The following is a 23875-nucleotide window of genomic DNA, read 5'->3' as shown; positions in this document are numbered from 1 at the left end:
TTACAGAGTATTTTCTTTTCTACCCTTCAGGGGGAGATGGATAAAGAGATGGGGAGTGAGGGATTTAGAGAGATAGTGTGGAAGAGATGGAAGGATAGATTGTGAAAGCGGTGGCAGAAAGATTGTGGAGGAGGAGAGAGTGATGGTTAGGGTGAGAGATTAATGCTGAGGTTTGTGAATAAATAAACAAGATGGTTTGTCAGAAGAGTTAGAGAGAGTCATGGAGGACGAGAGACTGCAGGCACAATTACTGCTGCTGTCGGGAGAGACAGGGATTTGTGTGTGTGTGTGTGTGTGTGTGTGTGTGTGTGTGTGTGTGTGTGTGTGTGTGTAGTTATGTTTATGTGTGTGTGTGTGTGTGTGTGTGTGTGTGTGTGTGTGTGTGTGTGTGTGTGTGTGTGTGTGTGTGTGTGTGTAGTTATGTGTATGTGTAGTTATGTGTATGTGTAGTTATGTGTATGTGTTGTTATGTGTGTGTTGTGTGTGTGTGTGTTGTGTGTGTGTGTTATGAATGTGTGTTATGCGTGTGTGTGTGTGTTGTTATGTGTGTGTGTTATGAATGTGTGTTATGCGTGTGTGTGTGTGTGTTGTTATGTGTGTGTGTTCTTACGTGTGTGTGTGTGTGTTATATGTGTGTGTGTGTGTGTAAGAGAAGGCAGAAGACTGACAGAAGAAGAAGGGAAAACTGATTAAACCTAATTCCTGGAAGTCTGCCACACAAAGGCCTCTTGTGAGATGAGCGCTTATGTTTTCCTCTTTTTCTGCTCTCCTTCCTCTCTCTTTCACTCCCGCTCCCTCTCAGATCCCTCTCAGTGCCAGCACGCACAGCTGAATGGGAAGTAATGTTTGACACAGAGGCCCTTTGGAACATGTTACAGTGGAGCTCCCTGAGAGGAGTGTGGTGTGTATGTGGTGTGCGTGACGTGTGTGTGTATGAGGTCTGTGTATGCAGTGTGTAGGGGCGACCAAATGTCCTCCGTCAGAGGAGACTCGTTGTGATCCCCCTCTGATGAGCTATCATCGGAAAGCTTTGACTGATTCCCCATGCCTATCTGTCTGTAGAACTGTCATCCGTAAAGAATTGATGCCATTTGCTGAGGTGGCACTGCAGTCAGGCCTCTGATTGATAGTCCATCTTTATCTGCCCAGGTGCTCTGTGCAGGGAGCTGTGCAGGGAGCTGTGCGGGGATGGTTTCATGTGTCTATACTCTCTGGGTGTTGGACTGTGTTTATATGTGGGAGACTAGTGATGCTGTCCCCCAATGCTACTTTTGACCCCAAACCGTCCCCCAGACTACGTCTCCGTCTACAGTCCTGATGAATATGGTAGGTGGCAGTGGCAGCAGTGGGCTACCGTGTGCCCAAATGTGATTAACATGGATTTGGGGTGAATAATCCTAATGGGTACTGTAAGCTGCTTCCAGGGGCTCAGTAGCGCCTGTGGGGGGGGGGGGGCAGAACACACCTGTTTCAACCCCCTAGCCGTCACGCCTTCCCCCTCCTCACTCACATGGCTCTGGACTTGTTTTGATGCCGTGCTTTCCCTTGACACAGAAGGTTGGTGGTGGTGGCCTTATTAGCAGCTGCTATTTCACCAACATTGGCACATTATACATTACCCACCATCGTTCTTCAATGCGTAGTGGAGGGGTTGTGTCTACCAGTATGCCTAAAGGTATCCCGTGCTGTAGAGCATGTGTTATTCTCCCTCAGACCCAAGCCCTGAGATTGTTTCCCCTGCTTACCTTTCTGCTGATTCCCTAGTCAAAGGTCACGTTATCACGCTCTTCAATGAAACAACCAAAAGGACGTGTGTGTATGCAGAAGTGTGATTATGGATTGGTGTGATAGCATGGCATTACCATATTAATGAGCTTTCTCTTTGTCCTGAATGGCAGCTGTTGCAAATGGGAACATGTTTACCGTAGCCACGTCCTCCACCTGTTTACATTCTATAGCTCTAAACATATACATGCTGTGTGCCATCTGCATGTGTCCAGCAGAAAGAATGTAATCGTAGCCCGGCAGTAAACAAAGCTCGGAATATTCCTCCCCACTCCGCTCTCTCAGTTTGCTAGGCAGCTCTGCTCGCCACTGTTTGAACACGCGGGATGGTTTTGAGGCACAGATGGTCCCAGGCATTTTGTTGCTTCTCTCTGACACCACTTTTTTAAATTACCTCCCAGCAGAATTGGACCGATGGAGAGAAATGCTGAATTTCATGCAGTTTCATCTGCCTGTTTGCTGTTTTATCATTTGTCAGTGAGAAGAGAGGAGAGAGCAGCAGGCATATTGGAGAAGATGAGTGGCGGCCATATTTTTCTCTGGGATTTACAGGCGCGCTCCCTCTGCTTTTCTCTGTCTCATTGTTTCTCTTACACACCTACTCTGAAAAGCTGAACAGTTTAGTTGGTATTTAAACCTGAGCTTAGTGAGAACACAAGCACGTTTAGGGACATTATTTTGCATTATCAAGTTCTCTCCATTATGGTTGAGCGACCTTTTGCAACACCGCGCTGTGTGATCTCAGCGAAGGAAGACAAGTGCATATAATAAAGCCATGCTCCCCAGGCTATGGCTGCTTTAGTGAAACAAGGCGGATAAAAGGGAAGATTCAGATCCCTGACTCACACTCCCGCTGATGCATAACATTTTCACAATATTGCTGGAAGGCTTTATGATGCTAGCGACCACTCTGCGAAATAAAATACATCTTCAGACTCTCTCTCTCTCTGCTATTTCACTCTCTCTATCTTTCTTTCTCTCTATCTCCATCTCTCTCTGGGTTTCTGTCTCTCTCTGCTATTTCACTCTCTCTCTCTCTCTCCTTATCTACAGTTGAAGTCGGAAGTTTACATACACTAAGTTGACTGTGCCTTTAAACAGCTTGGAACATTCCAGAAAATTATGTCATGGCTTTAGAAGCTTCTGATAGGCTAATTGACATCATTTGAGTCAATTGGAGGTGTACTTGTGGATATATTTCAAGGTCTACCTTCAAACTCAGTGCCTCTTTGCATGACATCATGGGAAAATCAAAAGAAATCAGCCAAGACCTCATAAAAAAAATGGTAGACCTCCACAAGTTTGGTTCATCCTTGGGAGCAATTTCCAAATGCCTGAAGGTACCACGTTCATCTGTACAAACAATAGTATGCAAGTATAAACACCATGGGATCACGCAGCAGTCATACCGCTCAGGAAGAAGACGCATTCTGTCTCCTAGAGATGAACGTACTTTGGTGCGAAAAGTGCAAATCAATCCCAGAACAACAGCAAAGGACCTTGTGAAGATGCTGGAAGAAACAGGTACAAAGGTATCTATATCCACAGTAAAACGAGTCCTATATAGACATAACCTGAAAGGCCGTTCAGCAAGGAAGAAGCCACTGCTCCAAAACCGCCCAAAAAAAGCCAGACTATGGTTTGCAACTGCACATGGGGGCAAAGATTGTACTTTTTGGAAAAATGTCCTCTGGTCTGATGAAACAATAATAGAACTGTTTGGCCGTAATGACCGCCGTTATTTTGGGAGGAAAAGGGGGGAGGCTTGCAAGCCGAAGAAGACCATCCCAACCGTGACGCACAGGGGTGGCAGCATCATGTTGTGGGGGTGCTTTGCTGCAGGAGGGACTGAAACACTTCACAAAATTGATGGCACCATGAGCAAGGAAAATTATGTGGATATATTGAAGCAACATCTAAAGACATCAGTCAGGAAGTTAAAGCTTTGTCGCAAATGGGTCTTCTAAATGAACAATGACCCCAAGCATACTTCCAAAGTTTTGGCAAAATGGCTTAAAGTCAAGGTATTGGAGTGGCCATCACAAAGCCCCGACCTCAATCCTATAGAACATTTATGGGCAGAACTGAAAAAGCATGTGCGAGCAAGGAGGCCTACAAACCTGACTCGGTTACACCAGCTCTGTCAGGAGGAATTGGCCAAAATTCATCCAACTTACTGTGGAAAGCTTGTGGAAGGCTACCCAAAACGTTTGACCCAAGTTAAACAATTTAAAGGAAATGCTGCCAAATACTAATTGAGTGTATGTAAACTTCTGACCCACTGGGAATGTGATGAAAGAATTAAAATCTGAAATAAATCATTCTCTCTACTATTATTCTGACATTTCACATTCTTAAAATAAAGTGGTGATCCTAACTGACCTAAGACAGGGAATTTTTACTAGGTTTAAATGGAAGGAATTGTGACATTTACATTTTAGTCATTTAGCAGACGCTCTTATCCAGAGTGATTAGTGCATTCATCTTAAGATAGCTAGGTGAGAGAACCACATATTACAGCCCTCACCCCCCTAACACACCCACTCCCACAGTGTACTGTGCTGCAGACGGCATCCTGTCAGTGTCCAGTCCTAGAAACACACAGAGCCTGTGGGCCACTGAGCCATTTCCAGTATGACTGGGCAAGAGATGACATCAGAACCCAGTGATTGACTTATTGTCAAACACAGGACTATTATCTAATTGTACTAAATCAGGCCTTTAAAGGCCTTTTTTCCCCCTCAGATTGTGTTAAGTCCTTCAGTTTGTTATAAACATTTATTAAAAGCCATTTACCATGTCATCAAACCATATATTTCTATGTTACAGTATTTTCAGACACAGAAGATGTAGATGCTGTTGTACAGTAGAAGGCACGTTTAAGTGGGTGAGGGAGAGAAGTAGGTTAGGTAAGGTTGGGAGCAGGAGAAGCGTGAGAGTCAGTGAATGCGTAAAGAGACAGAAGAGTAGACGATAATCAATTATAGATGTTGAAGTGGGGTCTGTGGGAGCTCTGTTACTGTAATTGGGAGAACGTAGAGAGAGAGAGAGAGAGAGAGGGAAGGGGGAGGGGAGGAGAGCGTCCACTGCCACCTACATCTTCAATTTACATTACATGACAAGAGGACGGGATGCTAATGCTACATGATTGTAGTTACCGCTTAACTGTTAACCATTCATGGTGACTGGATGGCTGGATGTCTGGCTGACCCGCAGGCGAACGGAAGACGGAGAAATTGGTATATCTCTGTGAGAGGAGTGTGTCATATACTGTCCCAATGTTAAAAGTTATGAAAGGAGAGGCACTCACTGTTATAGTCAAGACATGTCACCAGTCACATAGACAGACACCTAAGGAGTAGGATACAAGTTGGGGCGTCAGTGGTTTAAATATCAGTAATTGGATGTGACCTGCTGATTGATGTTACTTATCATGTCGTGCCCATTAATAATCAGTAGCATCCTTACCCCCCTTTGCTCCTCGAGCTTCAGTTGCTTCTACGTGATCTGTGTGTCTATTGTATAAACAATTGAAATGACTGTATATACTTTGTTTGCCGCCAGCCACATCCTCTCTGTGAGTGGCTTTTGGTCTGCTGTCTGTGCTTGCCTGCCGTCGCTGCCTGGCTGCTGAAATGAGAGCTTTCTAATAGGTAATGTTCTTGGCTCATGGCCCTGGGGAACGCTGGGTAAACGCTCGCCGTCTCGACTCTGAAGTTTCTCCTGACTGATTGCTGATGACTTTTTTAGGGCACAGACATGCTAAGTTGTTTATTTATTCAAAAATCCCCCAATGCAAATAACCCCCTCCCTGTTCCAGACCCCATTGGGTGTCTGTTGTCTCTTTCGCTCTCCATCTCTGGCTCTTTTTGATAAAGCATCATCAGCAAATGTTGGTAGTACGTGACCCGGGCAACTGTGTTAGTGTATGTGCGCGTGTGCACGTGCACGTGTGTAGGCTATGTGTCATAAGTGTGACAGAAATGGGACAGGCCTCTGACTGCTGTTGAGAAAGTGACACGCCCCTGCAGGCTGTTCTCATCACATAGACTATTCAACAAACTCCAAGCTACTGTTCAGCAGACCTGTGTCAAGAGAGATCATATTATAAAACACCCCATTCTACAGCCAGCAATGCCAGTAGTAGTCCTAGTTGTTGGACTCTGTTACAGCATTGGCCTACATGCAGTATAGACGGGTTGGTTGTTTAGCAGCAAAACCGACGCGTGCACAACTATGGGGCAAAACACACAGGGTTGGCTTAGATTGGTGACAACTATATTTAGTCTCCAATGTTTATTGGAAACAAAAATACATTTGCACAATGAGCACTTGTTGTTTCTCAAATACATTGTTACAGTTGTTTGTTAGCTAGCTAGTGAATTTGAGCCTTATTAGCCAGGAATTTATTTGCCATTGTAATCCTTGGGCAAGCCGTGTTTTTTTAAATGTATTTATTTAATACATTTTTGGGATGGAAAGCCGATTTAACTTAAACCACTAAAACCAGATATAAAGTATGTAGAAAAGATAATACAGTGGATCTATATATTTTTTTATAATCTTTAAGAACTAACAATCACCAAAGTAGAAGCTAGACAGTCAAGGAGAATTCAAAATTCAAACAATTTTTTGTTGTTATGTTTGAACAAAAGAACACAGCATTATCCATGGCAAAATGCATAGAATTACGGAAAACTAGCTTTAAAACTGCAACATTTTGCATGGCAAAATGTGTAGAATTGCAAGATATTGGCTTAAAAATGTCTCTACAACGCCAAGATGGGGGCCTCTGAAATGTTCTCTAAAATGTAGCTGTGCTGGCGGCCAGACCCGAATTCATTGCCACGCCCCCTACCATGCCCCCTGCCACACCCCCTGCCACACACACCACCTAAGCCCCAGAACAAAACCTGTTATCATAACGTGGCATCAGTCAAAACACCTCAAAACAGGACTTGGTATCAATAATAAGATACAATTACCTGAAACGATTCACCTCTTGTCATTGTTGCTAGTTATCTGGCCATCCAGAATCACAACAACACATGGCCTTCTGCCCCATTGAAGCGTGCGCATAGTTATTGTAACATCGTTGGATGTTATCATGCAAGATTTGCATACCTCTTTTATGATAGAGTACGTTGCGAGACCAAAGCCAGAAATAACAACCAGCTGCTATTTAACACCTACTCTCTTTTTAAATCATTATCACTCATTGTATTGCTCACATGCAGTTTCAAGCCCTTTTCATCTCTGCTTTCTGTGTCTATGGTGTTTAGCAAAGTCGTATTTCTCAAATACTGTAGATAGATTTCTGTCTCATTTCGGTAGGCTTGAATCATGGCAAGGTTTAAATGATTGCCTTCAGCTACATGTACGGGACCAGTTTGTAATATTAGGATGCAGTAACCAGATGCACCACCACCTCAAGCTCCCCTCTCACCTCACATAATGAGGACTTCATGTAATGAGGCCCCTATGGTCATTTATATCCAAATATCTTCACATTGCACCAAATGTTTACTAGAGAATGGGTCTCATGCTAGAGAATTGAAGCCCATTTCAGAATCTTTCTATTGGGTCAGATTTCTACCTTCTCAGAGGTGTGCAGGGTTGCATCTAAATTCACTTCGCTGACCAAAATGTGTTTCCTTTTGTCCTCACTGTGGTGGAACAAATACAGCGGGAATATGTGGCTCTTATATTGTCACGTTTACATTTTAGTCATTTAGCAGATGCTCTTATCCAGAGCGACAGTTAGTGCGTTCATCTTAAGCTAGCTAGGTGAGGCAACCAACTATCACAGTCATAGTAAGTACATATCTGCAATAAAGTAGCAATCAGCAAAGTCAGTGCTATTAAGACAAGTGTTCGCGTAAGAATTGCATTCTTTTTCTGCCTGAAGGCTTGTTTATTGTATTGCATCCGTATGGAATATCACGCTCAGCGCATTCTGAAGGTGCAATGTTTTAAGTGGGGGTGTCACTATGGGGTGGAAGAAAGGCTTGTCTGAGTGAGTAGAGGAGTGACGTGTGACGTGTGACAGTGACAGAACCCACCCAGCCATATGGCTCTGTAGACCTGGCCAGGCCTCTGTGACTGAGACACCCCTGATCTCGTCTGCCACAGCTTCCTGTGATTGACAGCAGGACCTCGGGGCTCTGGCTCCATCCCACACAATTCCTGTTTGACTAGAATTCTGCTCGAGGCTCTGGCTCTCCTCCAGTTATTATCTTAACTCTGCTACTAGCTGACAGAGTGCAATGTTATTTCTACACTGTATATTACATATATTGTCCGTGAACTCTTGTTTTTTTGTTTGTTGATCATCCAGCTTGGATTATCTACCCACACAGTGGATGAAACACTACATCCAATATATCCACAATGAACCTAGTAAAGAAAACCTGGTTAGAAAGAGTCTAACCCCCTTCTCTCTGTTTCTCCCAGTGTTGCGTGATGACTTCAGACAGAACCCCCAGGACATGGTGGTGGCAGTGGGGGAGCCTGCCACCCTGGAGTGCCAGCCTCCTCGTGGGCACCCTGAGCCCACCACCTTCTGGAGAAAAGACAAGGCCCGTCTGGACCTCAAAGGTGACAGGGTCACTGTGAGTACAGCACTTCTTTCGGGACACGCTTCTCTATGCCGACTCTCATTAGGGATGGCTGAGCTATGCAAAATCACTTAACCACCGTCTCCGTCTGGGGTAGCGTGACGTGGGTATAACCCCGTTTCAATCAGTGGCTAGTAGTCACAACGGTTCTCGTCACTGAAAGCAGTGTACAGAGTGTCTGATTTAGACGTTGTTACGCTGTCTCTGTCTATCTGTCAGGTACGTGGAGGGAAGTTGACCATCTCCAACACCAGGAAGAGTGACGCAGGGATGTATGTGTGTGTGGCCACCAACATGGTGGGGGAGAGAGACAGTGAGACGGCTCAGCTCTCTGTTTTCGGTAAGGACAGACTCACCCCCTGGTGCTTCCTGTAATAGCTGCACTGTCTACATGCTACCTGTTTTACGAGTGCTTGTAGACTCATGTCCTGTGTGTGTGTGTGTGTGTGTGTGTGTGTGTGTGTGTGTGTGTGTGTGTGTGTGTGTGTGTGTGTGTGTGTGTGTGTGTGGTGGTTGTCCAGAGAGACCCACGTTTGTCCGTCGGCCGGTGAACCAGGTGGTCCTGGTAGAGGAGAGTGTGGAGCTCAGGTGTCAGGTACAGGGAGACCCACCTCCCTCATTACGCTGGAGGAAGGACGACGTGGATATACCCCGTGGCAGGTGAGGAGAGAGGGAGTGTGTGTGTGTGTGTGTGTGTGTGTGTGTGTGTGTGTCCGTGTTTTCTATCAGTTCCTGCTGTGGCTGTGGTGGTTGAAACAGGTGTTCATATGGATTGTGAGACAGGACTAATGAGTCCCAGTCTACAGCAGGTAAACTCCTGACATGTTAATACAGCTTGGATCACGATACCTAACATTATTTCTCAAAGCCCACAGTCCTGTATTGCACTTACTATGCGCGTGCTACCCTGAGGTACAAATTGGATCTAGTGTGTTTTCAGGCTGACGTGTCCATGTGTGTGAGGGCATGAGTATTCTGTATATTGCCATTTATGTCTCTTGTGCATGCGTGCGTTCACAATGTATGAATCCACAAATTGAATTTCTTTACTCTCCTTCATCCTTTCTATCTCTATTTCTGGATGTATATTTTAGTATTTGAGCTCTCAATTTTCTATGCTAAACAGTGAGGGAAAAAAGTATTTGATCCCCTGCTGATTTTGTACGTTTGCCCACTGACAAAGAAATGATCAGTCTATAATTTTAATGTTAGGTTTATTTGAACAGTGAGAGACAGAATAACAACAAAAGAATCCAGAAAAACGGATGTCAAAAATGTTATAAATTGATTTGCATTTTAATGAGGGAAATAAGTATTTGACCCCCTCTCAATCAGAAAGAATTCTGGCTCCCAGGTGTCTTTTATACAGGTAACAAGCTGAGATTAGGAGCACACTCTTAAAGGGAGTGCTCCTAATCTCAGCTTGTTACCTGTATAAAAGACACCTGTCCACAGAAGCAATCAATCAATCAGATTCTAAACTCTCCACCATGGCCAAGACCAAAGAGCTCTCCAAGGATGTCAGGGACAAGATTGTAGACCTACACATGGCTGGAATGGGCTACAAGACCATCGCCAAGCAGCTTGGTGAGAAGGTGACAACAGTTGGTGTGATTATTTGCAAATGGAAGAAACACAAAAGAACTGTCAATCTCCCTCGGCCTGGGGCTCCATGCAAGATCTCACCTCGTGGAGTTGCAATGATCATGAGAATGGTGAGGAATCAGCCCAGAACTACACGGGAGTATCTTGTCAATGATCTCAAGGCAGCTGGGACCATAGTCACCAAGAAAACAATTGGTAACACGCTATGCCGTGAAGGACTGAAATCCTGCAGCGCCCGCAAGGTCCCCCTGCTCAAGAAAGCACATATACATGCCCGTCTGAAGTTTGCCAATGAACATCTGAATGATTCAGACGACAACTGGGTGAAAGTGTTGTGGTCAAATGAGACCAAAATTGAGTTCTTTGGCATCAACTCAACTCGCCGTGTTTGGAGGAGGAGGAATGCTGCCTATGACCACAAGAACACCATCCCCACCGTCAAACATGGAGGTGGAAACATTATGCTTTTGGGGTGTTTTTCTGCTAAGGGGACAGGACAACTTCACCTCATCAAAGGGACGATGGACGGGGCCATGTACCGTCAAATCTTGGGTGAGAACCTCCTTCCCTCAGCCAGGGCATTGAAAATGGGTCGTGGATGGGTATTCCAGCATGACAATGACCCAAAACACACGGCCAAGGCAACAAAGGAGTGGCTCAAGAAGAAGCACATTAAGGTCCTGGAGTGGCCTAGCCAGTCTCCAGACCTTAATCCCATAGAAAATCTGTGGAGGGAGCCGAAGGTTCGAGTTGCCAAACGTCAGCCTCGAAACCTTAATGACTTGGAGAAGATCTGCGAAGAGGAGTGGGACAAAATCCCTCCTGAGATGTGTGCGAACCTGGTGGCCAACTACAAGAAACGTTTGACCTCTGTGATTGTCAACAAGGGTTTTGCCACCAAGTACTAAGTCATGTTTTGCAGACGGGTCAAATACATATTTCCTCATTAAAATGCAAATCAATTTATAACATTTTTGACATGCGTTTTTCTGGATTTTTTTGTTGTTATTCTGTCTCTCACTGTTCAAATAAACCTACCATTAAAATTATAGACTGATCATTTCTTTGTCAGTGGGCAAACGTACAAAATCAGCAGGGGATCAAATACTTTTTTCCCTCACTGTAGCAGTCCTAGCTAGTCTCAGAAATAATAATGATGTGTATATAGCGACACTACACAAGGCCCCAGGTCTAACAATGTCCTCTATTTAGGCCATTACTTTGTATCATACCATGCTGCCAATGGAGTCAATGTTTGTTTAAGTTCACAGCATAAAACTACATTTACCATGACTCTCTGGTCTCTTCGTCACTGTAACGGAAAACGCTGTCTCACAGTTTGTCAATATTTAATCCCATATGACATCTTTGACCATATTGTCATCTGCGTGAGAGGAAATGTGTTTTTCCCTCCATGGCATAAGTGTGTATTTCTAAAGAAAGTAGCTACCCTAAAGTAGTGGTGTGTGTGATAGTGTTAGTGGTGGTACAGCATCAGCAGCATGTGTCTGAGACAGGATGTGGCTGTGGGGAGTGCTCTCTCAGACAGGGGTAGAGTAGAGTAGAGTCTGTCTGTCTGTCTGCTCACTCCTTACTCCCTTCTTCCCCATGACTCCAGAAACATGCCCTACTTCCAGACCAGCCTTCCTCCCTTCTCTCTTTCTTTCTCTCAGTCTCTCTCTTACTCTCCCTCCCTCCCTCTCTTTCCCCATCCCTCCATCCCTCCCAGACCGGCCCTCCAAGGAGGTGTGTATGTGGGTCAGAGACGTGACGTGACTGGAGTCTTCACAAGGTTCAGTCAGACAGACCAACTGTCCGAACGGACAGAAAAGCTTGAGTGATATTTTCCCCCTCACTTTTCTCACCTTCTCCTGGGTCCGTGACCCCTCCCGCCATGTCCCCCGTCATTATGTTTCACTGCTCTGCTCATCTCACATGTCCAGATGGTATGGAAGACTAGACAGGTTTACAGGCTGCTGGTCTGTCTGCTTCAGAGACCAGAGGAGGCCCCTTAGAGGGGTGAGTCCAGCTCCATAATGCTCCATGCTCTGTAGCCATGTCAAACCCTCTGCCCCTGAGTGATGGACTGTTAGCCCTGCTCTGTTAGGACTGCTGTTTCTCTCACTGCTGAGACTAGCTGGCTGCTGTGCTGCGTAGTGTATCTTTATGAATTAGTCCTTACTGCCAAGTCTTTCTCATCCGTAGCAGTGTCTGTCTGTCTGTCTGTCTGTCTGTCTGTCTGTCTGTCTGTCTGTCTGTCTGTCTGTCTGTCTGTCTGTCTGTCTGTCTGTCTGTCTGTCTGTCTGTCTGTCTGTCTGTCTGTCTGTCTGTCTGTCTGTCTGTCTGTCTGTCTGTCTGTCTGTCTGTCTGTCTGTCTGTCTGTCTGTCTGTCTGTCTGTCTGTCTGTCTGTCTGTCTGTCTGTCTGTCTGTCTGTCTGTCTGTCTGTCTGTCTGTCTGTCTGTGGGTGTGGATTTATGTGAGTGCACCAGATACAGTATATCAGATACAGTATAGTCTCTCTCTCTCTCCATCTTTCACTTTCTCACACACACACACTCACGCACGCACCCCACACTGGGTGCCCTTCTTCATAAATATTGAAATAGAGGAACAGTCAAGGTTCCAGCTGAAAGCACCTTTCATTTTGCCATGCCTTTCATCCCTGAATAATTGGCCCCCCTTCTCCTCCTCCTATGTAGCAGAACAGTCTCTCTGCTGCAGGGAGTCTTAAGTACCTCAGGAAGCCTCGCTTTATTCTTCAAACAGCCTATGTCCACATCCTATTATTTTATGTAAGCTTTACTCTGAAATGTCCCAGAATGGGTTACTTACTGTAGTAAGCATACAGTAAATTGTTTTGTGTAATTGTTATTTATACAGAACTTTGCCCCTTTTTCCAGTCGTTTCAAAGCAGCCGTTTATCAAAACAGTCGTGGCATGCAAGCCGGCAGAGGTGTGAGACTGATTACGGCAAGCTAGACTTCACTCTAATGTGAACCGCTCCTCTCCCCCTCTCCTTCCCCAGGTATGACATCCGATATGAGAAGGAGGATTTCCTCCTGAGAATCAAGAAGGCGTTGGCTGGGGACCAGGGGACCTTCACCTGCGTGGCCGAGAACCGTGTGGGCAAAGTGGAGGCCTCGGCTACCCTCACCGTCAGGGGTGAGTGCAGGCTACTGTAGGAGACAGCCAGACACCTGTCACTAATCCTGTTCCTGGAGCTGTGGTAACAGTCTCAGCAGGGTGGGCCCAGACCATTCCTCTCCCCCACCCCACCATGTGAGTGTTATTGCCTGCTGTGAGCCCAGAGCTGGGCTCAGTCCTGCTCTCTCCCCAACAAGAACAGTCTCACTTCACGATTCAACATTTTTCCTATAACATAAAAAAGTTGACGGTAAGTTTAGGCATTAATTCCGACTGGTTAAGGTAAGGGTAAATGTAAGGGATAAGGTTTGGGATAAGGTAAGGGTCAAGGTTTGGCATCAGATTGAACCTGCGATCCTCGGAGCCGAAACATGCAGTTTAAGCCCTTCGTTTATCCCCATCCACAAGGTCCGAGCAAACCCCAAGCCTACGAGATTAACACATGCTCACGTTGCCCCTAGTGGACAGTACTGAAGGCATTTCCCGACGTCCTGGGGACCTGGACAAACGTTGAATACTAAAGTCTATCTGGTGTGAACTTGCTGCTCTCCCAGGGCCCAGGCTGGATGAATGCACCAGGACTTCCAGCCTCCACTCAGATATGAGCAACTTAACCAGAACCAATTGTGTTACCCACCCTGTATCTCACTATCCATTCCACCTCGCCTGCACATCACCACGCCTCACTGTGTCCTCTGTCAACTGGGGTGTTAATAGGAGAATTGGTGGCGTGAGAAAGTGTTTTCAGGGTATTTGAGGAGAAGAGGGTGAGGGATCCAGCTTTCTGTCTTTTACTTTCACATCAGCACGTTGTCAAGTGACAATTCTGTCGTGTTCCCACATCTGTGAATACGCCTAAGTGTACAAGGCTATTGTGTTAAACTATACACCCCTCCATGATGATACCCAGGTTTTATTTCCTTTACCTGAGCCCCATTCTCCTGCTCCTTACCTGCTGGAGTTTTGTACCCAACATCACCTCATTCATTTCTGATTTCCATGTTTTTTCTTTCCCTCTCCTCTCCTCTCCTCTCCTCTCCGTCTTGTGTTTTGTCCTCACCCACCCATACCATTGTTCTGTCACCAGCTCGTCCTGTTGGTAAGTATGAGCTGATCCCATTGTGCATGCATTGCTTTCTTTTTCTCTGTCACACACACATATACGCACATGCTAAAGCTCAATAAATATTCCTACACTTACAGTGCCAGTCAAAAGTTTGGACACACCTACTCACACAAGGGTTTTTCTTTATTTTGACTATTTTCTACATTGTAGAATAATAGTGTGTCAGGAATCAAGGTAAGACCCAAGTGCAGACTGTGTGAAGTAACAATGTTTATTGTAACCACAGGGGCAGGCAAACGAGAAGGTCAAGGCAGGCAGGGGTCGATAATCCAGAGGTGGATCAAAGGTAGAGGACGGCAGGCAGCCTCAGGGTCAGGGACAGGCAGAGGTCAGTAATCCAGAGGTGGATCAAAGGTAGAGGACGGCAGGCAGCCTCAGGGTCAGGGACAGGCAGAGTTCAGTAATCCAGAGGTGGATCAAAGGTAGAGGACGGCAGGCAGCCTCAGGGTCAGGGACAGGCAGAGTTCAGTAATCCAGAGGTGGATCAAAGGTAGAGGACGGCAGGCAGCCTCAGGGTCAGGGACAGGCAGAGTTCAGTAATCCAGAGGTGGATCAAAGGTAGAGGACGGCAGGCAGCCTCAGGGTCAGGGACAGGCAGAGTTCAGTAATCCAGAGGTGGATCAAAGGTAGAGGACGGCAGGCAGCCTCAGGGTCAGGGACAGGCAGAGTTCAGTAATCCAGAGGTGGATCAAAGGTAGAGGACGGCAGGCAGCCTCAGGGTCAGGGACAGGCAGAGTGGTCAGGCGGGCGGATACAGGGTCAGGACAGGCAAGGGTCAAAAACCAGGAGGACGAGAAAAAGAGAGGCAGGGAAAAGACAGGCGCTGACAGGACAAACGCTAAGCTTGACGAACAAGACGAACTGGCACAGGCAGACAGAAAACACAGGTATAAATACCCAGAGGATAAGTGGGGAAGATGGGCGACACCTGTAGGGGGTGGAGACAACCACAAGGACAGGTGAAATGGATCAGGCCGTGACATAGTGAAGACATCAAAACTATGAAATAACACATGTGGAATCATGTAGTAACCAAAAAAACTGTTAAACAAATCAAAATATAATTAAGCAATAAGGCCCGAGGGGGTGAAGTATATGGCCAATATATCACGACGCAAAGCGGAGTGCCTGGATACAGCCCTTAGCTGTGATATAAGCTCAGCAAAAAAAAGAAATGTCCCTTTTTCAGGACCCTGTCTTTCAAAGATAATTGGTAAAAATCCAAATAACGTCACAGATCTTCATTGTAAAGGGTTTAAACACTGTTTCCCATGCTTGTTCAATGAACCATAAACAATTAATTAAACAATACAGACGGTAGACAATTAAGGTCACAGTTATGAAAACTTAGGACACTTTCTACTGACTCTGAAAAACACCAAAAGAAAGATGTCCAGGGTCCCTGCTCATCTGTGTGAACGTGTCTTAGGCATGCTGCAAGGAGGTATGAGGACTGCAGATGTGGCCAGGGCATTAAATTGCAATGTCCGTACTGTGAGAATCCAATGACAGCGCTACAGGGAAACAGGACGGACAGCTGATCGTCCTCGCAGTGGCAGACCACGTGTAACAACACCTGCACAGGATCGGTACATCCGAATATCACACCTGCAGGACAGGTACAGAATGGCAACAACAACTGCCGGAGTTACACCAGGAACGCACAATCCCTCCATCAGTGCTCAAAATGTCCGCAATAGGCTGAGAGAGGCTGGACTGAGGGCTTGTTGGCCTGTTGTAAGGCATGTCCTCACCAGACATCACTGGCAACAACATCGCCTATGGACACAAACCCACCGTTGCTGGACCAGACAGGACTGGCAAAAAGTCCTCTTCACTGACGAGTGGCGGTTTTGTCTCACCAGGAGTGATGGTCGGATTCGCGTTTATCGACGAAGGAATGAGCTTTACACCAAGGCCGGTACCCTGGAGCGGGATCGATTTGGAGGTGGAGGGTCCGACATGGTCTGGGGCGGTGTGTCACAGCATCATCGGACTAAGCTTGTTGTCATTGCAGGCAATCTCAACGCTGTGCGCTACAGGGAATACATCCTCCTCCCTCATGTGGTACCCTTCCTGCAGGCTTATCCTGACATGACCCTCCAGCATGACAATGCCACCAGCCATACTGCTTGTTCTGTGCGTGATTTCCTGCAAGACAGGAATGTCAGTGTTCTGCCATGGCCAGCGAAGAGCCCCGGATCTCAATCCCATTGAGCATGTTTGAGCACGTCTGGGACCTGTTAGATCGGAGGGTGAGGGCTAGGGCCATTCTCCCCAGAAATGTCCGGGAACTTGCAGGTGCCTTGGGGTAACATCTCACAGCAAGAACTGGCAAATCTGGTGCAGTCCATGAGGAGGAGATGCACTGCAGTACATATTGCAGCTGGTGGCCACACCAGATACTGACTGTTACTTTAGAATTTAACCCCACCTTTGTTCAGGGACACATTATTCAATTTCTGTTAGTCACATGTCTGTGGAACTTGTTCAGTTTATGTCTCAGTTGTTGAATCTTGTTATGTTCATACAAATATTTACAGATGTTAAGTTTGCTGAAAATAAACACAGTTCTTTTTTTGACTGAGTTTATTGGCCATGAACCACAAACCCCCAAGGTGCCTTATTGCTATTATAAACTGTATTACCAACGTAATTAGAGCAGTAATAATAAATGTTTTGTTATTCCGGTGGTATACGGTCTGATATAGCACAGGTGTCAGCCAATCAGCATTCAGGGTATAATTTAGATTTTAGATTCTTCAAGTAGCCACCCTTTGCCTTGATGACATCTTTGCACACTCTTGGCATTCTCTCAACCAGGTTCATGATGAATGCTTTTCCAACAGTCTTGAAGGAGTTTCCACATATGCTGAGCACTTGTTGGCTGCTTTTCCTTCATTTTGCGGTCCAACTCATCCAAAACCATCTCAATTGGGTTGATGTTGGGTGATTGTGGAGGCCAGGTTATCTGATGCACCACTCCATCACTCTCCTTCTTGGTCAAATAGCCCTTACACAGCCTGGAGCTGTGTTTTGAGTCATTGTCCTGTTGAAAAACAAAGTATAGTCCCACTAAGCGCAAACCAGATGGGATGGTGTATCGCTGCAGAATGCTGTGGTAGCCATGCTGGTTAAATGGGCTTTGAATTCTAAATCACTGACAGTGTCACCAGCAAAGCACACCCACAACATCACACCTCCTCCATGCTTCACGGTGGGAACCACACATGCGAAAATCATCTGTTGACATACTCTGCGTCTCACAAAGACATGGCAGTTGGAACCAAAAATCTAAAATTTGGACTCATCAGACCTAAGGACAGATTTCCACCGGTCCAATGTTCATTACTCGTGTTTCTTGGTCCAAGCAAGTCTCTTCTTATTTTTGGTGTCCTTTAGTAGTGGTTTCTTGGCAGCAATTCAACCATGAAGGCCTGATTCACGCAGTCTCCTCTAAACAGTTGATGTTGAGATGTGTCTGTTATTTGAACTCTGTGTAGCATTTATTTGGACTGCAGTCTGAGGCTGGTAACTCTAATGAACTTATCCTCTGCAGCAGAGGTAACTCTGGGTCTTCCTTTCCTGTGGTGGTCCTCATGAGAGCCAGTTTCATCATAGCGCTTTATTGTTTTTGCGACTTTACTTGAAGCAACTTTCAAAGTTCTTGAAATGTTCCAGATTGACTGACCTTCATGTCTTAAAGTAATGATGGACTGTCATTTCGCTTTGCTTATTTGAGCTGTTCTTGACATAATATGAACTTTGTCTTTTACCAAATAGGGCTATCTTCTGTATACCACCACTACCTTGTCACAACACAATTGATTGACTCAAATGCATTAAGAAGGAAATAAATTCCACAAATTAACTTTTAATAAGGCACACCTGTTAATTGAAATGCATTCCAGGTGACTACCTCATGAAGCTGGTTGAGAGAATGCCAAGAGTGTGCAAAGCTGTCATCAAGGCATAGGGTGGCTACTTTGAAGAATCTCAAATCTAAAATATATTGTGGTGTGTCCAAACTTTTGACTGGTACTGTACATACACACCCAGTAACACCAGCACACATTCACACCTGATTATTCAACATACTAATACATGCACATGTACCTCCTTAGTTTGAACCACCCAACCCAGCCCTTCATTTAGTTGTGTGTTGTTAAGTTAGTTGTAACCCCTCTGTTTCTCCAACTTGCTGGTCAAGATATAGTAGTTGATATGCAGTAGTTCTGATGTAGAGACTACAAGGAGAGAATGTGTGTAAAAGCACCCGTGTTCATGAGTTGGTCTCATTCATTCAGGTTGTGGCCAGCAGGATGAATGGTCTGTGTGGTCTGGTACCTGTAGTAATGTTTCTTCAGAGAGACTACTAGACAATCATGTGTTGCATGTTCCCTGTAGCCTGTAGCCTGTAGCCTGTAGCTTGTGGCCTGTAGCCTGTAGCTGAAACCTGTAGCTTCCCTTGATTAGTTTGTGCACATGATCAGAACTGTCTCTAAATGTCTTCCTGCTGTGCTGTGGTGACAGTGGTTTCACTTCTCTGACCTTTGGTCTTCAGAGGCTCCCCAGTTTGTGGTGCGACCCCGGGACCAGATCGTGGCTCAGGGGCACACAGCCACCTTCCCCTGTGAGACCAAGGGCAACCCCCAACCCACTGTGTTCTGGCAACGAGAGGGCAGCCAGGTAAGAAACACCTGTTTGAATAACGTGCGTTGAATGTCTGCATACTTGACTGTGCCTGCGTGTGTTAGCTCTTGCCTATGTGTGTTGGCCTCTTCCTATGCACATAAACAAAAACAACCTTCTCCTAATTGTCTTAATTGAGACATGAAGGTCTGGTCCTGATTGGACTGTGGCTAGAGCCGTGGGACCAGAGGGGGGCGGTCAGGACTCCCGTCCCCGTGACAGTCACATAATGAAGTGGCCATCAATCATCGGTCCACTCCGCATGCTCTGACCAGCCATTTCTTTCACAAGAAACAGCATTAATTTGCTACATTAGCGTCATTAGGCATAATGGGATTAGGCTAATGTCCTTGCCTTCCCCTCCGTTTGTCTGCTCGCAGGACGCGGAATGGGGAAAAATCTAATTTAAGCGATAGAGAGATCGAGATCTCAAGGCTATGAGTGGGCGGCAGTGAGGACTCACTCAATGTCAAGACTCCTACTGCAGGGCTTCATCACGGGCAGGGCTGACCGCCTCTCACCCACAGTGTAAATGACTAACCACCTTGAGCAGATAGAGGACCCTGACCCCTCGGCCCCCACACTTACTACTGAATTACACACACATTTCTAGGATAAGTGAGTGAATAGGAGCGCTAGTCAGTAATGAACACTGAGAATGGACATGGAGGAAAACAGAACAAGGCTCCAGATGATTGGTTTGACTTGTTGGTGCTTTTTAGTCAATGCAGTGTGCTCTCGCATTGTACATGTGTGGTGTGTGGGACTATACTGTTATATAGCATTATATTGCCAAGGATGACACTCACTGCAATTAAAACTCCCTGTTTAATTCCTGTCACTCTAAATTTCTCTCGTCTTTTTTCACATCTCTTATATAACTAACTGAATGTATTAACCATTTAGCACAGTACAGTTAACATGTACTATTCACTCTCGCTATTAACTGCAACATGTCAATTGAATCTTGCCATGTTTCCTGCTGGTTTTCTTTTGGGCACAGGACAAAACACCATGCTAATGAGTCTCTCCTGTCTTTCCAGGATCTGCTGTTCCCCAGCCAGCCAGTCCAGGGAGACAGCCGTGTGTCAGTGTCAGTGAGTGGAGAGCTGACCATCTCCTCCGTACAGCGCTCTGATGCAGGCTACTACACCTGCCAGGCCCTCACTGTGGCCGGCAGCATCCTGGCCAAGGCTCAGCTGGAGGTGGCAGACGGTGAGAGCATACAGCACGTATACACCGCGGACACACAAAGACACTGCAGACACTGTGCACCTGCAGATGCATATCCTAACCAACAGACACCTACAGAACCTTTGCCAACACAATTGTGCGCCTTGCCTGAGAACAATGCACAGCTAAATGCAAGCACACAAACACTGTAACGAACACGATGTGAGACAGAGAGCTGGTTTCAAGCGCAGGGCGCAGAGGGTGTTTATTGGTAAAAGACCACAGGAGGAGGCAGGTAGCTGGGTCCAGGGGCAGGCAGAAGATCATACACAGTCCAAAAAGGAAATAGTACATGCGGGTATAAGGCTATTAACGTTGCCCGGGAGATCAGGCAATAGGTTGAAACAGGAAATCCGATAGGCTAAAGTACAGGCAGGGAGTAGGCAATAGACATCGTTAGTGAGGCAGGCCAAACCTATCGTACACGGGAGGATTACATTTCGGGAAACACAGCACTCCGAATAAAAGTGTCACAAAACAAACAATACCTCACAATGATGGGGTGCAAAGAACGGAACTAAATAGTGTGTGATAATGACATACAGGTGTGTGAACAGGTGATCAGAATTCAGGTGATTGGGATCTGGAGAGTGAGCTCTGCGTTCAGGGGATCTATGTGTTTGAGAGTGTGATTTGGAAGCAGAAGTTACACACACACACACTTGCTTGAAAACATTGACTGAAGGGCTGGCCATAAAATGCGTCAGAGGCTGTCTGTTTAATGCTTGGCACTTATCTTGGCTGAGATGTGATGTGCCGAATGCTGCAGGAGCTAATCGGTCAAATGCCTTCATCCATTTCATTAGCGTCTCACTGTGGGAAGTTGAACCATAGAGAGGCCATGAAAATCCTGAAAAGAGTGAAACTGTTCAGATGAAAACTCTCCCTGATGGAGAGTTACATTTACACTTCTCTCCTCCTCTCGAGGAGCATCATTATCTTAAGTGCTGAGGTATTGCCAGTTGGGAGCTGTTTGCCCTCCTCTCTCTCTGTCTCTGTCTCTCACTCTCTCTGTTTCTCTCTCTCTCTGTCTCTTTTCTTTCTCTTCTCTCTTTTCTCTCTCTTTCAATTAAGATTGTCCCGTTGGGTTGCAAAACCCGGCTTTGAAACAGGTTATGTCGTTTCGTCGACAGGTGTTTATGTTTTTGGACTCAACGGAGCAAACTTTGGAGTTATCGTTTAAAGTCAAGTATGACAACAGACTATGGCTTATGCTAGTACGGGTAGTCAACAGTGTTTTGAGTGTGGGGGTGTTGGCCATAAGCGACATGCTTGCCCGAAAAGGGAGAAGGTAGAGGGAGGGGCGCAGGCGGTCCTCGTAACGTCTGAGCCCACTGATGTAGGGAAAGGTGGGCCGAGAATGGTAGAGCATTCACAAGCGCCTGTTGCTGAGGAACAAGTTGTCCGTGTTGAGGGTACTGAGTTACAGCTTGTGCCAGAGGGGAACATAGTGTCTGATGTGCAGCAGAAAAATATTGTTGTAGGAGGTAAGGATGGATCTGGGGAGCCATTTCCCCAGACTGGTGAAGAAAATTGTTATTTACAATGACGGCCTAGGAACAGTGGGTTAACTGACTTGTTCAGGGGCAGAATAACAGATTTATACCTTGTCAGCTCAGGGATTCGATCTAGCAACCTTTCGGTTACTGGCCCTATGCTCTAACCACTAGGCTACCTGCCACTCCAGTTGAGTGTGAAGAAGCGTTTCCGCTTGAGGAATGTTGTTACTGCTGTCACGGCAGCAAAAGGTATTGGGAAAAGGTTAAGAGAAAATTAAAACAATGATGACGATCATGCCTCATATGGTGTTTTTTTCTCTTTGTCTGGTTTCTCTGTGGTTTCTTCTGCTTTTCCTTTGTTAAATGGAGGTAAACTCAGCAACAACAAAAAACGTCCCCTTTTCAGGACACTGTCTTTCAAAGATAATTCGTTAAAATCCAAATAACTTTGCAGATCTTCACTGTAAAGGGTTTAAACACTGTTTCCCATGCGTGTTCGATGAACCATAAACAATTAATGAACATGCACCTGTGGAACGGTTGTTGAAATTAAGGTCACAGTTATGAAAACTTAGGACACTAAAGAGGCCTTTCTACTGACTCTGAAAAACACCAAAAGAAAGATGCCCATGGTCCCTGCTCATCTGCGTGAATGTGCCTAAGGCATGCTGCAAGAAGGCATGAGGACTGCAGATGTGGCCAGGGCAATAAATTGCAATGTCCGTACTGTGAGACGCCTAAGACAGCGCTACAGGGAGACAGGACGGACAGCTGATCGTCCTCGCAGTGGCAGACCACGTATAACAACACCTGCACAGGATCGGTACATCCAAACATCACACCTGCGGGACAGGTACAGAATGGCAACAGCAACTGCCCGAGTTACACCAGGAACACACAATCCCTCCATCAGTGCTCAGACTGTCCGCAATAGGCTGAGAGAGTCTGGACTGAGGGCTTGTAGGCCTCTTGTAAGGCAGGTCCTCACCAGACATCACCGGCAACAACGTCACCTATCGGCACAAACCCACCGTCGATGGACCAGACAGGACTGGCAAAGAGTGCTCTTCACTGACGAGTCGCGGTTTTGTCTCACCAGGGGTGATGGTCAGATTCGCGTTTATCATCGAAGGAATGAGCGTTACACTGAGGCCTGTACTCTGGAGCGGGATCGATTTGGAGGTGGAGGGTCCATCATGGTCTGGGGCGGTGTGTCACAGCATCATCGGACTAAGCTTGTTGTCATTGCAGGCAATCTCAACACTGTGCATTACAGGGAATACATCCTCCTCCCTCATGTGGTACCCTTCCTGCAGGCTCATCCTGACATGACCCTCCAGCATGACAATGCCACCAGCCATACCGCTTGTTCTGTGCGTGATTTCCTGAATGACAGAAATGTCAGTGTTTTGCCATGGCCAGCGAAGAGCCCAGATCTCAATCCCATTGAGCACGTCTGGGACCTGTTAGATCGGAGGGTGAGGGCTAGGGCCATTCCCCCCAGAAATGTCTGGGAACTTGCAGGTGCCTTGGTGGAAGAGTGGGGTAACATCTCACAGCAAGAACTGGCAAATCTGGTGCAGTCCATGAGGAGGAGATGCACTGCAGTACTAATGCATCTGGTGGCCACACCAGATACTGACTGTTAATTTTGATTTTGACCCCCCCCCCCCCCCTTTGTTCAGGGACACATTATTCCATTTATGTTAGTCACATGTCTGTGGAACTTGTTCAGTTTATGTCTCAGTTGTTGAATCTTGTTATGTTCATACAAATATTTACACATGTTAAGTTTGCTGAAAATAAATGCAGTTGACAGTGAGAAGACGTTTTCTTTTTTTGCTGAGTTTACCAAGGGTAGGTTCTTTCAATATTTATGTGGAAATGGCCAGGAATAAGATGGCTTGGGTATTAGAAGTAATAAAACAGAAAAGGCTTAATGTAGTTTTTCTACAGGAGACATAGTGATGAGGCTAACGAGGTTGACTGAGGTATGTGGTGGGAGGGGCAGCGTATACTAATTTCAGTGTTGGGGTGGCAATTTTGTTTTCTTCAGCCTTATGGATGACTGTGGTATCTACAACAGAGATTGTCAATGGTTGGGTTTTATTGGTCAAGGCAGATGTTATGTTATTTTTTTAAACGTTTGTTATGTTTATGCTCCTAATGAGGG

The 23875-nt window shown here is 46.0% G+C and overlaps 1 protein-coding gene across 8 annotated transcripts in view; it reads left to right on the top strand.

Annotated features, from left to right (window-relative positions):
- The window catches only part of LOC115154594 (roundabout homolog 2), a 171129-nt gene that overhangs the window by 114581 nt on the left and 32673 nt on the right, over positions 1-23875 (top strand). For 5 of the 8 annotated variants that reach the window (XM_029700991.1, XM_029700992.1, XM_029700989.1 and 2 more), the window contains exons 3-9: positions 8239-8396; positions 8622-8742; positions 8924-9062; positions 13034-13170; positions 14240-14251; positions 18843-18967; positions 20014-20185. In XM_029700991.1, the coding sequence (XP_029556851.1) occupies positions 8239-8396; positions 8622-8742; positions 8924-9062; positions 13034-13170; positions 14240-14251; positions 18843-18967; positions 20014-20185 (864 nt within the window). The remainder of the gene's footprint in view (positions 1-8238; positions 8397-8621; positions 8743-8923; positions 9063-13033; positions 13171-14239; positions 14252-18842; positions 18968-20013; positions 20186-23875) is intronic. The other 3 variants (XM_029700993.1, XM_029700990.1, XM_029700997.1) reach the window with 1 other exon arrangement.

This window comes from Salmo trutta, chromosome 19 (genome assembly GCF_901001165.1).
Source record: "Salmo trutta chromosome 19, fSalTru1.1, whole genome shotgun sequence".
Taxonomy (NCBI): domain Eukaryota; kingdom Metazoa; phylum Chordata; class Actinopteri; order Salmoniformes; family Salmonidae; genus Salmo; species Salmo trutta.
This window is presented reverse-complemented; position numbering and strand designations above follow the sequence as displayed.